The sequence below is a fragment of the Ursus americanus genome, chromosome 17, assembly GCF_024610735.1.
Source record: "Ursus americanus isolate L20-20 chromosome 17, mUrsAme1.1.p, whole genome shotgun sequence".
NCBI classification, from domain to species: Eukaryota; Metazoa; Chordata; class Mammalia; order Carnivora; family Ursidae; genus Ursus; species Ursus americanus.
This window is the reverse complement of record NC_142143.1, coordinates 36,335,804-36,351,733: the sequence shown is the minus strand read 5'-3', so window position 1 is coordinate 36,351,733 and position 15,930 is coordinate 36,335,804. Positions and strand designations below refer to the sequence as shown.

The 15,930-nt window shown below is 40.0% G+C and overlaps 1 protein-coding gene across 1 annotated transcript in view; it reads left to right on the top strand.

Annotated features, from left to right (window-relative positions):
- Window positions 1-6,895: 6,895 nt before the first annotated feature.
- Window positions 6,896-15,930, top strand: part of ACSS3 (acyl-CoA synthetase short chain family member 3) — a 149,572-nt gene continuing 140,537 nt past the window's right edge. The window contains exon 1 of the mRNA XM_045779883.2: window positions 6,896-7,664. Within this exon, the coding sequence (XP_045635839.1) occupies window positions 7,351-7,664 (314 nt within the window). The 5' untranslated portion in view covers window positions 6,896-7,350. The remainder of the gene's footprint in view (window positions 7,665-15,930) is intronic.

Below are 15,930 nucleotides of genomic sequence, written 5' to 3'. Positions count from 1 at the left end.
GAGGTAAATAAGCCTGGAGAAAGGACGTTGGGCTAGCAGGCTATTACATTAGCTCCCTGCAAAAGTGTTGAAGAAATAGCCTTTAGAGATGTTAAAGAAGAAAGCAGAAATTAGCCATTTACACACACACAGATTTACAGTTAGTTTTGTAGGTGTGATGATTTATCAAAAAAACCAAACCTTTGTCCTCCTTCCTGGTGTTGTCATAGTTCTTAAGCAGAGATGCAGGGAAGACTCCTCCAGTCTATTCTGCTAAAATGTCTGGCAGAGCCATAATAGTATCCGAGGTTCGTAGCTAGAAAACAACAATCCCAAAAAAGGACAAAAACTAGAATTAAAAAAACAATAAATTTTTCTTGCTCTTTCAAACACAATGAGTTGGTTTCTACTGAGCTGGTACAAATTTCAGTTGGAATAAATAATATTATGTTATAAACTATAAGCTCTATATCCATATATCATAAGTATACAGATATAAAGAAATGAATTTTATATTCACATCAAGGTATAGGAGCATCTCAATCAAACACAAATGCAAGTGTAAGCAAATAACAAAGACGTGTTAATTGATAAACTTTTTATACAAAAAACATCGTCACCGAAAATTCTGAATGTACTCAAGCTCTTAATAAAATTCACAAAAACCTCTTTTTAAAACAAATGTCCAAAGCAAGCCATAAATATTTATTTGTTCAACTCTAAAAACAGAGAAATCAATAAATAAAAATAAAGGTACCACAAGAGTCATCTAAGCATCTCATCACTCAGAATAAGGGTTGAAAAAGGGCGCCCACCCACCTCACACGTATTTCATACTTTTCAGTTTTTTTACCTATACTGCTTTGAAAAAGTAGATGAGACATCTGATTTCATGATCTACCTAAAGTGACTCGTTTATTTGTCCCTATATTTCTTTTAATTTTAAAACAGTACTTCAGTTGAGATCCTTGTGTTATTGTGGAAACCAAAAAATTATTGTTCACCTCCTGGTTACATAAGAACAGCTCTTGTTGTGGTAAACTGACTTGAAGTTTCATTTCCTAGTTTAATTTCATATACCCCCGCACAAGCACATTCACAGAAACAGACACAAAAATGGCAGCCTAAAATAATGTCAGGTAATTGACTATGCTTTATGAAAAAAATATTAGTTTAAAGGATATTTCTTTTCCTTTTCATCATTTATTCCCTGACAGTAAGATAATTTCTAACATATTCAAGGTTTTATTACAAATATTTGAGTATCATAGAGTGGCGTTAGTAGTGGAATATGAAACAGAAATAGGGTAATTTCTTAGGAATGGTCTGTGCAGAAGAATTAAAATGATCTTTCAAGGGTTTTGGTGATCTAATTAAATATTAATGATTTGTATTGTATTTCCCATCACAACTGCACTATCTGAGAAGGCAATTTTTTTAAGCTTTTATTTAAATTCCAGTCAGTTAACACACAGGGTAATATTAGTTTCAGGTGTACAATATAGTGATTCAACTTCATACATCATCCTGTGCTCATCACAACAAGTGCCCTCCTTAATCCCCATCACACATCTAGCTCATTCTCCAGCTCACCTCCCCTCTGGTAACCACCAGTTTGTTCTCTATATTTAAGAGTCTCTTTCTTGGTTTGTCTCTCACTCTTTTTCTTTTTTTCCTTTGCTCTTTCATTTTGTTTCTTAAATTCCACATATAAGTGAGATCATATGGGTTTTGTCTTTCTCTGACTGACATTTCACTCAGCATAACACTATCTAGCTCCATCCATGTAGTTGCAAATGGCAAGATTTCATTCTTTTTAATGGTTAAGTAATGTTTCATCGTATATATTTACCACATCTTCTTTATCCATTCATCAGTCGATGGATGCTTTGGTTGTTGTCATAATTTGGCTATTGCAGATAATTCTGCTATAACATCAGGGTGTATGTATCTCTCTGAATTGGTATTTTTGTATTCTTTGGGTAAATACCTAGTAGTGTGATTGCTGGGTCATAGGGTAGTTCTATTTTTAACTTTTTGAGGAACCTCCCCACTGTTTTCCACAGTGGCTGCATTTCCACCAAGAGTGCAAGAGTGTTCCCCTTTCTCCACATCCTTGCCAACACCTGTCGCTTCTTGTGTTGATTCTAGCCATTCTGACAGGTGTGAGATGATATCTCATTGTAGTTTTGATTTACATTTCCCCAATAATCAGTAATGTTGAGCATCTCTTTATGTGTCAGTTGGCCATTTTATGTCTTTTTTGGAAAAGTGTATGTTCATGTCTTCTGTCCATTTTTAAACTGGATTATTCATATTTGGGGGTGTTGAGTTGTATCCACTCTTTATATATTTTGGACACTAATCCTTTGTCAGATTTGTCATTTGCAAATATCTTCTCCCATTTTGTGTATTGCCTTTTAGTGTTGTTGATTGTTTCCTTTGCTGTGCAGAAACTTTTATTTTGATGTAGTCTCAATAGTTTATTTTTGCTTTTGTTTTCCTTGCCTCGGGAGACATTTAGAAAGAAGCTGCTACTGCTGTGGAAGAGATTACTGCCTGTGTTCTACACTAGAAATTGTACGGCTTCAGGTCTCACATTTAGGTTCTTTAACCATTTTGAATTTATATTTCCTATTGGTGTAAAAAGTATTCCAGTTTCATTCTTTTGCATGTTGCTGTCTAGTTTGAAAATGAATGAAAATGAGAAAATAACAGTCCAAAATCTTTGGGATGTAGCAAAAGTGACTCTAAGAAAGAAGTTTATAGAAATGCAGGCCTACCTCAAGAAACAAGAAAAATCTCAAGTAAACAACCTAGCCTTTCACCTAAAGGAGCTAGGAAAAGAAGAACAAACAAAACCCAAACCCAGTAAAAGGAAGGAAATAATAAAGATTAGAGCAGAAGTAAATGATACAGAAACTAAAAAAGCAATAGAACAGATCTTTTCTTTGAAAAGATCAACAAAATTGTGTAAACCTCTAGGAAGACTCCAGAGAGGGAGAGGAAAAGAGAAAGAGAGAGAGAGAAGGAGAACTCAAATAAACAAAAAAAGTAATGAAAGAGGAGAAATAACAACCAGCACACAAAAATACAAATTGTAACAGAATATCATGAAAACCTATATGCCAAAAAATTGGACAACTAGGAAGAAATGAATGAATCCCTAGGAACATATAGCCTACCAAAACTAAAGCAGAAGGAAATAGAAAGTTTGAACAGACAGATTACCAGCAATGAAATCGAATCAGTAATTAAAAAAATCCCAACAAACAGAATTTTAGGACCATATGACTTCACAGGTGAATTCCACCAAACATTTAATGAAGACCTAATAACCATTTTTTCTGAAACTATTCCAAAAAACACAAGAGGAAGGAAAACTGCCAAATTCATTCTATGAGGCCAGCATTACCCTGATACCAAAACCAGATAAGACAGCACAAAAAAAGAGAACTACGGGCCAATATCTCTCATGAATATAGATGCAAAAATCCTCAACAAAATATTAGCAGACTGAATCCAACGATATATTTTTTAAAAATCATACATCACAGGTACGTGAGATTTATTCCCAGGATGCAAGGGTGGTTTCATATTTGCAAAGCAATCAATGTGATACGTCACATCAGTAAGAGAAAGGATACAAACCATATGATCACTTCAATAGATGCAGAATAAAAGTCATGAGAGTGGACATCCTTGTCTTGTTCCTGACCTTAGGGGAAAAGCTCTCAGTTTTTCACCACTGAGTATGATGTTGGCTGTGGGTTTTTTTATATAAGGCCTTAGTTATGTTGAGATATGTTCACCTCATACCTGTCAGAATGGTTAAATGAAAAACCACAAAAACAACAAGTGTTAGGGAGGATGTGGAGAAAAAGGAATCCTCTTGCACTGTTAATGGAAATACACATCGGGACAGCCCCTGTGGACGACAGTATGGAATTCAAGAAACAAAACAAATGAGCAAAGAGAAAGAGACAGAGACAAATCAAGAACCAGACTCTAAGCTATAGAGAACAAACTGATGGCTACCAAAGGGCAGGTGGGTGGGTGGACGGGGGAAATAAGGGTTGGGGATTAAAGAGCAGAAAAATATTATGTTGAAAAATAAAAATAAAATAATTATTATGTTGAAAAATAAAATAAAATAAATGAAAAAAAGAAAAAATATATACACAGTTTATTGGCACACAAGAAAATAAATATTTCGTATAAAAAAGCCAGAGTTTTAGAGGTGCAAACATTGAAAAGGTTGTGATTACCCTGTCCCCAAATTAGTTGAAAATAGTTTTATTTTTGAAGCAGTATAGAATGTGCATGCATGTTTAAATGAAAATAATTTCTTTCAAAATTTTCTGATTGTAAACCTTTAGGTATGTTAATGAAGCTGGAGGGTTTTGAGGTTGTCCTTAGGCTTTAGGTCGGTTGTTCACAGGTGTTGGTGCCGTCCTAAATTCGCTTGGTTTGCTCCTGCTCGGATGCTAATCGTTGTATCCGTATTTACACCTTGCAACAATCTTGTGCGTAAGGATTATGAGCCTTGGAATACAGATGCTGATATTACAGTGTGAGAGAGTTAATAAATTTTCCAAATTTCTACCTAATAAGTGGCAGTCCTAGGATTCAAACTGAGACTCAGTGACTAATGATCAGGCTTTGAATGTCTTAATTTAAAGGCCAGTGGTGCCCCCCCCTCAGGCGCTGACCCGCATTTGACATTATTTTGCTCTTCTGTACTGAGCTCCAAGAAAAATTTCTAGTCTTCATTGCTCACCGTTGCTCTACTTGTCCACTCTACTCCTTGTCTTTGCTGGACTGTGCCTTCACTCACGTCTGATCTGGAACTTAATATTAACAATCTATTTTGTACAATTACCTAAAATCAGACAGCATACTGCCAGGTCCAGAGAAAATGGTTTCAACCAACAATGCGGGGCTCTAACTTTGTCTTACACAATCTTTTAATTAATGCATTTGTTTTTAAGCCCTTAACCTTCATTCTGAACCTTCAGAGGAAACCAGGACCTCGAAATCCTGACACATTACAGGTTTCTGAAAAGGAAATCCCTTTTCTCCACCAAAAGCAGTTAAATTCAGGACCTCCCCTCCAAGTGACCCTGTAAGTCATATAACCACGAATCCATCTCCTTTCCATTCTCCCATTCGGTTTCTTTTCTCCTATTCTCTTTGTTCTTGTGGCTTTTTACCAGCACTGTCACTGTCGCTCTTTGATTCTCTTTCAGCGGGTTCTAGGAATGGATGTGTTCAATTTGTCATATTTTATTGGAAGTCTAAAATCAATCTACCTTCCTTCCTCCCCTCTTCCCTTCCTTCCTTCATTGTTTCTTACTCTCTCTGTCTCTAAACAGGAAGATGATCAGCTCGGTGCAAAAAGCATGGATTTCAGAGTCAGACTCCCTACCTTATTCAAGTCATGACACACAGAGAAAATGATACAATTTGTAGAGTATGTTGGGATAAGGGACAGGAGTGGCATGAATGGACCCTGAGCGAGCCCTCTACCCTGAGGCGTGGTTATCAGTAGATCAGTATCACGGCCACACAGGTGTTTAAGGTGCAGGGGCTGCCAAGGTCCGAGCATCAAGGAGGTCTGATTCCTGTTTTGCTTAGTAGCTGCGTGACCTAAAGCAAGTTACCCTATCTCGAAGCTCCATTTGTAAACACAGGGATTATAGTTCCCACTTCTTAGTACTTGAGAATCACAGGAACTAACATATTTGAAAGGGGAGGGCCACAAACATACAGAGTAGGTGCCAATAACTGCCTGCTTCCCTCCTTCTAATCTCCCCCAACAAACCTCATCTTGCAGGGCAGGTACTCACACAGTAGTTAAACAAATGACTGAAGTGGACGTCATTATAATACAATAGGGGATAATCTGGAGTCAAGGGGTTTTAAATACCAGGAAGCAGCATTAAACAACTGGGCAGAGGAAAGGAGGGAACTAGGAGGTTAAAGGGCTTTATCTCTGAGTTCAGGTGGTAGTGAATGTCTCTTGACACTGGAAATCCTTTGATCTGAAGTCTTCGGAAGGAATAAAGTAAGCTGCAGGTGTCAGGAGAAAGTCTAGTGTCTTGTTTCTCAGTTGGAAGGAAATAACTGAAGTGGTTTTTAAATTTTCTTTGTTTTGCATTAGATTTCTCTCTCTTTTTTTAACCTTCATCTCCGCATTATTTTTTCCTGCAGAGTAATCTGATTACAGCTTCTAAAGTTTACAATCCTTCCCAGGGTCAGGGGCATTCCACTATTTCGCACCTCAGATTTGGGAATACACATTTTTATGTTTAAAACCGCAAATGCTAAGGCGAAAAGGATTGCATCTGAATTTCACTAGGGTGCAAAATGCAGTGAAGGAGCTTTTAGAATGTTAAACCCAAATAGTAATTAAACCGCCTTTCTCTTTTAATTTCCCCCAGCTTCCTCTTCCTCTTTTGTTTGATTCACTTTATCTTTACTTAGCTCTTGTTTTTGGCTTTTCCCCCCCTCAAGAAAAGGGCCACAGAAACTCCGAAGAGGAGTATTGGAAGGGAAGAAATGCAACAAGTCCGTTCTGCTTTCCACCCCTAGATCTGAGGGGGAACCGGGCAGCAGGGGAATCCCAATCCCAGTGGGGTTATCTTCCCCAGGAGTGGGTCAATCACAGGAACTAGGACGCACATTCGCACAACCTTTCTCCACTCCTCCTACCCTCTCAGCTGTCATGAAATCCTGGAGCAGTTCTTACCCTGGAGCCGCTGGTGTTTTTAATAACCGGGAACTGAGCTGAGTTAAAAAACAAAGAAAACGAACCCTGCAGGGGCCTTGCGGCAGAGCGCAGGGGTATTGGTTTCCGCCGCAGGCCAGAGGCGATAGGCCTCCCCCAGGCGGCTCTGCACAGATGAAGCCAGAGAAGCTGCGACAACCTGTTTGTTTGAAAACTTGTTTGTTGAAACCGAGCTGGGTGCGTCGGCCTCACCCGAGGGCCCCAGGCGTGTCGCAGAAGGGAGAACGTTCTGCAGCTCCAGGGCGCTTTTCGTGGGGGAACCTCGGGGCTGGCGACGCACCCGAGGGCTGGATTTCTCCCGCTGTGGCCCCGGCCCCTGCCCCCCACCCTCCAACCCCCACTCCCCAACCCCACTCCAGCCTGTTGCTTCCCCAGCCGCTCCAGGTCGGCTTTTCCCGGCAGCTCCAGCGGGCTGTCCAAGCAACTCCAGGGCCCCGGGCTCCTCTCGGCTGCTGCCTCCCCCTCCCGCCTGCTGCCCACCGGCTTCTGGAAGTCGGGAGCGCCCCAGCTGTCGCCTGAGGAGTGCACTCCGGGACCTGGGGCAGGACAGCCTGCGGGGGAGGGGGGCGCAACCGGCGGCGATGAAGCCGTCCTGGCTGCAGTGTCGCAAAGTCACCGGCCCCGGGGGACTCGGGGGGTCCCTGACCGGGTCCTCTCCGGCCCGGGGAGCCGGCCCGGCCCGCAGGGCGTTCGTGGCCCCGGGCCCGCGCGGCGCCCTCGGGGGCCGGGGCTGCCGAGCGCTGTCGTCGGCCGGCGGGGGCGGCGAGTACAAGACTCACTTCGCGGCCTCCGTGGCCGACCCCGAGAGGTTCTGGGGCAAAGCCGCCGAGCAGATCAGCTGGTACAAGCCCTGGACCAAAACGCTGGAGAACAGATACCCGCCTTCCACGAGTTGGTGAGTGACTCCTTCGCCAAGCCAGATCTCTCACGACTTTTGGGCGACAGGGCTCGACGTGCCTTTCACGGGGGAAACTGGCATTGTATTAGGAAAGAAATTCAAGACTGGAGATGGGCTCAGATCCTCCGATTTGTGTTTAATTTAAATTTTATGGCCAACTCTCCTGCCTTCTCTTGAGGGATTGGGTTACTCATTTTGAGGCCGGTTTTCTATAGCCCAGAGATTTACCAGTATGGCAGGGCTCTGCTTGGCACCGGGGATGTTACATGGACTAAAACAAGGGTCTGTCTCCAGGGACAGCACTGTCTAGTATGGGAGACAGCCACGGAAACCAATGCAAAGAGTATGATAAACTAGAGAAGTATTACCAAGTATCCACACACTGCAGGGAGGAAGAGAATTGAGGAAAGACTTCAGTAAAATCACACCTAAGTAGGGTTTGGACGGATGGGTGTTATCTTCTCAAGGTGGACAAGGATCTCATTATTAAAGACCAGGGATTGGAAAACAGGCTGAAATTTGACTGTTAACTGTGGTTGCAAATAATTGTTTTGGCTGGAGAGGTGGGGGTGGTTGGGCCGGGGGGGGGGGTGTGAACCAGCTTGGATAGACCCATAGCTGCAGTATGTCAGTATGAAGCTGCAGTATGAGGTACTCCAAAATTATGCACATTTGGCCAGGTGGTGCTAGAAATCATGGTAGGGATACATTTTTTTTTTTTTGTCAAGAGTTGCCATTATAAGTAGCTATATTTTTACATTACAACAAGACCCAGAGATACCTTGTAGAATAAATGCCAGACTTGTCAGAATAGTAAGGGTGAGGCACACAGTCTCTGAAAACTCAGAGTTGTGGCAGCTGTTGCAGCTGTGTGCCTACTGAGAATGTGGCGGCTCTCATCTGCCGCCATTAGGGAGAGACGCTTCCTGTAGAAGTTTGAGAAACACTGCAGTGGGGTTTCCTACGTTTCCAGATTCCCAGCAGTGACATGGGGGAATGACTCAGTCAGGCTTACATTTGATAAATGTCTCCTTGTTGAAATGGAGAAAGGCAAGCCAACCAGAACCTGTTCTGTGTTCTCATCATGCCCTCTCTCCGTTGTTTGGAACAGTTGACATAGTTTTCCCTTTAGAATCTGAGCACCTTTTCTCTTCCTGGTTTAATTTTTTCGGTAGTGTTTGACTAACCCTCTTCGACATGTGTGACTGATCCAAACGTTTATCTATATCTATATCCGTATCTATATCTATATCTATATCTATTCCAATGAGTCATGATGACTAAGAGCATGGTCTGTGGAGTCAGAATACTGGGTTTGAGTTCCAGGTCTCCCAGTTACTGGCTGTGTGATCACAGCCAAGTTACTTAATCTCTCTGCGTCAGTGTTCTCATATATAAATGTGGAAATAGTATGAGGATTAAATGGGTAAAGAATTAAGGTCATGTCTTGGATAAAATAGACTTTATAAATGTTGGAGGAAGAGTAGCTAGCTATCTTGCACTCTTACACCACAGTTATATCAGGAACAGGAAACCCTCCTTGTGCTTCTTAGATCAAAATAAAGATTATGATCTTTCCTAAGAGTGTATTCTCAAAGTTCTGTGTCTACATATCTGTGATAAACCATGGTATTGAAAATGATTTATGTGAACCCCCCCCCCCCTTAAAACCACGTGCAGAGAAGTTAATTAAGAAGTCATGGGGATATTCCAAGTAAAACCAATGAGGGCCAGATATAAGGCAGTGGCCGTAACAATGGAAGGGAAAGTACAGGTTTCTAGAGGGTTGGTTGGGGTTGGCAGGGGCCCAGGTGAGTGCAAATAATGTGGAAGTCAAAGGTCCATCAAATAGGTATTTTAGACCTGGAGATTTTTTTTTTTTAAGATTTTATTCATTTATTTGAGAGAGAGAGAGAGACAGCACAAGTGGTGGGAAGGAGCAGAGGGAGAGGGAGAAGCAGACTCCCCTGCTGGGCAGGGAGCCCGGTGTGGGGCTATATTCTACAGGACCCTGAGTTCATGACTTGAGCTGAAGGTAGATGCTTAACTGACTGAGCCACCCATGAGTTCTTGACCTGGAGATTTTCTCTCTAATTTGTGTTTTCTTCTTAATCTCTAATTGCTTGTCTAAATTTTCTAAAATCGTGTGCAGTATATGAGAGTATTTGCCAAAGGGTCTTTTGTAGTTTCAAAAATTCAATACATTTTACATCACTGACATTTGATAACATTATATCTGAACTCTTCATCTTTGTACTCTTGGAATCACGTGGCCATACCTGTTTTGTAGCAGCCCAAAAGATCAAGGTGAATAAAGATAAGTCTGAGTTTGTATTTATTTCAGCAGTGTGATTCGATCCTCTAAATATTTTGGTTGGCAGAGCAGAGTTGGGCAGGGAAATAGAGGTAGGAGACCATATATCTAATCTTAAACTTCATCAATAAGCATTTTCAATTTCAAATAGAATCCATTACTATGTTGGACACGTATTTGCAAATACTCCTCATGGGTTAAGAATTTTCTATAAAGGTAAATTCAAGGGCAGGATGAATCTCTCTCTCTCTTTTTGTCTTTATATCCCTAGGGTCTAGGGTAGAGCTGATATACGAGTTTAAAAAATGTTAGTAAAGTAACCGAATACATAGAAGTGATGATTTTTTCTTCTATATGTCTTTGGGAGGTGGTAAGGGGATATAAGCATAATTTGATGTGAAAGAGGCTTGCTTATTTTCTGTGTAGCTGGAATCTGGCAAATGGAGATGTGGACAGCCAAATCTTTTAGTAAACTGAGGAAGGGTTGCTGCAGCTGTCTTCTCCTAGATGGAGCTGACTTCCATGGAATCAAGATCTCTGATGCCCTTTGACTTCTCCTCCTTCGTTATAATCTTGTCTGTTTTTCGTGAAAGTAAACTCCCCTTGGCATCTGTAGGCCTATCAAAAGCTCCAGCACATAAATAGTTATGCTTCTGAGCTTCCACAGTGGCATAGACTACCTCTCCAGTAGTAGTTTACATATGCAGCAGTCTGAACATGGAACAGAAATCTTTAAGAGTGATCAACTGAAGGGACTTTCCATCGAAGTGAATAGCCCTGTAAAATATGTTTCTGGTACTATAATCTCTGAGACCTTTGAAAAATAAATCCCAATTACATGTAGCTGCTTTAAGAAGTTGTGAAGAACCGCTTTTTCCTCACAGTTTGGTGGTTAATTCACATTGTTGACACCTGGCTTTTGGGGTACTAAAGTCTATTTTAGAGGCTTCAGTGGAAAACTGCAAAGGTGAAGCAATTAGAATTCCGAGTAATTTCTCTAATCCTGGAACAGCAAAATGGATTTTGGGGATATTTTCTACTCATGAATTAGACGTCCTGCTGCTTAGCCTGAAATTGAAATCCAGCTGCCACTCTCTGAAGTAAAGATTAGGCAGTCCACTTTTGCATTACGCATTGTGGTTGACTCTTCTGTCTAGGTCATCAATTTGTTCTTTTCTCTGGAAGCACTGCAACCCATTTTTGCTTATTTTTATTTAAACAACATTCCATGATAAGACTCTCATATACTATTTGATATAATAGCAACGACTATAAGCTGAAAAGGAAAGACTCCAACTAAATGCGGATTATTAGAAAATGACTTCAGCTTGCTTAGCATTTCTGTAATGGAAAGTGTGTAGGTTTTTGCACATGCAAGATCTCAGTTCCTTACTAGCTATGAGATAAAGGTTGTTTAATTCCTCTAAGTCTTCAAATGGCCCATAAGAGTTAAAGATATCAATCATTCACTTACTGTGTGGATACTACAGAGAAAATGATGGAAGAGATAGTGAAGGAACTTACTACATAGCAGCAGGGGAGACGTACATTAAAAAAATTATCACAAAGCTATTTATTTAGAATTGCAATAGATACTATGAAATACAATGGTTAGTGGTAGATGTAACTTAGTCTTCTCTAGAAGGATCATGGAAGGAATCTTGAGGAAATGATGTTTATACTGAGATTCCAATGAGTAGAGATTAGACATGAAAAGTGGGGATGAACATTCCGGGCAAAGACCACAGCATATGCACAGACCATGAGGTATGAAATAGCTCAGTAGATTGTAGAAACTGAAAGAAAGCTAATGTGGCTGGGGCTTCAGGAATGACAGGGAAATTATAAAGAAATGGAAGAAGAGAGCCATATGGTAAATGGCCTTGTGAGTCATGTTACGGAATTTCAGATTTTTTCCTGGTATGTAACATGTCACCTAATGGATGACCAAAACATGAATTTCCTACTTTTCTTTCTGCACTTGCAAAAAATAGGTATGAGTTCAACCCCAGCTCTGCCACTGACCTTGGGCAAGCTTCAGTATCCTTATTTGAAAAATGAGAATAATGATAGTATCAGTTTTTTAAGATTATATGGGGGTAGGGAGGGACTTGTAAAATGTTTGGGGCTGTGCCTGACACAAAATACTAGGTATTAATGTCTTTGGAATATGGGAAGATATTCCCATAAGCTAATGTGATCCAGGAGATTTTCAGAGATATGGTAACATTTGAAATGGATCTTAAAATAGGACTTCAGAAGAAAAACATTTTTGTGTGCAAACATGACAAAGGCATAGAGGTTAGAAAGAATCAAGTGTGCTTGTGTATGGGAGAGCAGTTGGCTTATAGAGGTTATTTTGAGTTACTGGTACAGTAGTGCCCCTTACCCATGGGAGATACATTCAAAGACCCCCAGCTGATGCCTGAAACCGTGGAAAATACCGGACCCTCATATACTGTTTTTTTCTATATATACATACCTATCATAAAATTTAATTTATAAACTAGGCACAATAAGAGATTAACAGCAACTAATGAAATAGAACAATTGTAACAATATACTGTAATAAACATTATTTAAGTATGGTCTCTTTCTCTCAAAATATTTTATTGTACTGTACTCACCTTCCTTCTTCTTATGATGGTGTGAGATGATAAAATGCCTACGCGATAAGATCAAGTGAAATGAGTGGACATAGGCCCTGTGACAAAATGTTAGGCCTGAGATTGACCCCAGGTAACTGAAACAGCAGAGTGAAACCACAGTTAACGGGAGGCACTTCTGTTCTCAAATTCAGAAGATGGTTTCAGGATGGTTTCCGAAATCTTGGAATAGAAAGCAAAGGGATTTGCCTCCTTAGGCGACACAAGTCACAATCTGACTCTCAGCCTGCAGGTAGGTTTTGTTTGAGCCAGATGCTGCATTTTTGTTTATTTAAGTAGTTCTCAGTATTTAAACACTGGAAGATTTCACCTAAAATCTACATTTCTGGTATCAATTCAATTTTTGGTCTTCTTTTGACAAGAAGGTGGAATATCCAGCAGCAATGGGCAACACTTGGCTGGAACTGAGTAGCTACTATCCCAGGCTCCATGCGACATTGTGACTGCCTGGAAGTGGGGCTCACGGAAGGAAGGAGGTTATGGTAACTGCAAGAATGTGATTCAGATATCCAAGTTGAGAATTGGTTGTGAAATGAAAGTTAATTGGCTGAAATCTGGAGGGGGCTTGATGTATGAGTATAGGTTTGACTCTAAGTTGAAAAGATGTAGAGTTAAAGCCTGGTCAATGTTGCATAGAGATTGGGGCTGGGTAGAGGGAGAGAGAGAGGAAGAGGGACATACTAAGAACTAAACTTTGGAGACAAGTAGGAAAAAGACATCTTGTAAGAGTGGATGAGACTTGATTAAAGAAGCAGAAGAAGGAAGAGTAGGATATTTCAGGGTCATGGGGTATGAAGAAGGGAAGAGATAAAAATAAAAGTAGGAACATCAGTAGAGGTCAAGGACTCTAGAAATGTTTTAAGGCTATCGAGGATTGAAAGAGCAGTTTTGATTCAGAAATCCTCAGTGGTTTTCATCATGTGATGTCAGTGCAGAGAGGGAGGCCGAAGTCAGAGCAGCGCATTACAGAGTGAGCTGATGGTAGGTAAAACATTCCACGGAGGAGTTAGAGACAGGAGAGGGAGACAGAATGACAGTGTATAGACGCATCTGAGCTATGAAATACTTTCCTCCCTCTTTACTTTTCCTTCCTGCCCTTTTAGGAGAAATTCATGTTTGAAGGCAGAAGTGAAGAAATCTGGGACATGGGAATGAAGGGAATTTTGCTTATTTTGAAAACTGTTCCTCATCTCAACAGGTCTCCCTGTTTTTGCAAATTGGTCTTTGTGTGGTTTCTTATCTTTTTTTGTTTAGATACTAGAAGTTCCTGGAAGAAACTCCATGGAAAAGTCTAAGCGATGAAATAAAGAGCTGCTGGGCCAGTCTGTGTGTTCTTGTTATGTACCGTAACAGTTCTGTTTCTCTAAATAGTTACACATTTGATGGCGAGTTTACAGGGAAGATAAGGTAGGAGTTGAAAAGGGATGAAATAATTAATATTTGTTGACTTAACTAAATTATTCTCAGATTATTAGGCATTGTGTAAGTAAGTGGTTCAGAGGGGAAAAAATAGTTCTTTATTGTGTATTTGCAACTTTTCTGTGAGTTTGACTTTGTTTCCAAGGAAAACAAATAAGGGAAATATAATGTGGCTTTTATGAAACCGGAAAGTAATTTACTTTCTCTACTGAATTTTGGTACTTTGGCCATCAATTGGTCAGCCACATTAAACTATTTGGGAAATTTAGTCTTTTTTTTTTTTTTTAAACTTCTTAAGATTCTGTGAATTTTCCTTCATATTTATCAGATTTTTAAAAAATGATATTTAATTCTGGTTTGAAGGTGAGAGGTTTACCTAAAGATGAAAAATTTGGCCCCTTTTGACAAACTAAATGAAATGAATTTATTCATACTATTGTGCACAGTACAGACATATTTAAAATTTAAATTATCATTTTTCTATAAATACAAAAAATATTTTAAGAAGGTACATGGTCAGCATGAAAAATGGCCTGTTAGAAGTACAGTCCCGCAGAATAACCTCATCAAGAAAGACCAATTTTAAAAGATGGGCCTTGTTTTATATTCTGAAGGTCAGCAGCTCGGTGCTGTGCCATATCTAATTTTCTCAGTCCGTCATGCTGCCGAACCTCCAGGACAGAACAGAGTGAACTACAGGAATGCTGCAATTACATAAGCAAGGATGGGTTGCCTGACAAATGGCACAATCAATGAACAATGGAAATTCAATCAGCTGTGACCAGATCAACTACCAGGTGCAGGGGAAAATCCAGACTCTTAGCACCTCCTGGAAGGTGGCTTACCTTTCCTTTGTTCATATACTATTAGGTGAGAAAAAAAAATCCAGTGGTTGGAGTTTTTTGCTTCTGCTGCTGCTGCTTTTTTTTAAAAAAAGAATTCTACTCTCATAAGCAACAAGCAGCAACTCATTGCTTTCCATTGTGGTGTGACATTTGTAAGAGAAATGTGGGAGGCTGATGAATCTTTGTGACAATATATGAATCTAATAACCTCTTTACATTACAATTTTAGAAGCACATCTGAATGTGGAACTCAAATCCTTTATCTAAACCATGTGGATAGAGAACTTACTATAAAAGAGAATAATTATATTTGCTTTTGCTGGAATTATGGCCAAATGAGGTAAAAGAGTGCATACAAAGGAGGAGTACTATTCTTATGATATCTAGGAAAGTTGAAGTTTAAGAATTTTGAATTTCAGGGCACCGGGGTGGCTCAGTTGTTTAAGCATCTGCCTTGGGCTCAGGTCAGGATCCTGCAGTCCTGAGATCCAGCCCTGACAGGCTCCCTGCTCAGCAGGAATCTGCTTCTCCCTCTCCCTCTGCTGCCCCCCCCCAACCCATTCTCGCTCTCTCTCTCTCAAATGAAGAAAAATCTTAAAAAAATCTTAAAAAAAAAAGAATTTCGAGTTTGAAGTAGTCCAGTTGAAAGTCTTAGGATAGCTAAAAAAAATAAATATAAAGCTCTTTCAAATTCTAAGTTAGAGAGGGGTAGGATTTAATTTGTGACTTTTAGGCAAATAGTGAATTTTACTGATTTAAAATATAAATGTTTCTAAGTGGGAGAAAAGCAATTAAATTCTGTAGGTCTTTGACTTAAGAGCTAACTCTGGACAATAGAAATACCTTCTCCTTAGGTTTTGATATTACACTGAAAACATTTCCCATATAATCTTTCAAGACATCTCTCCTAAGTGGATGTATCAGTTAAGTTAAAGAACATTGGGAAGATTAAAAAAAGAATGAATGCTTAGTATCTCCTGTAGACATGAGCAGTGTAGATGTTTGTAAAAAAATTAGTA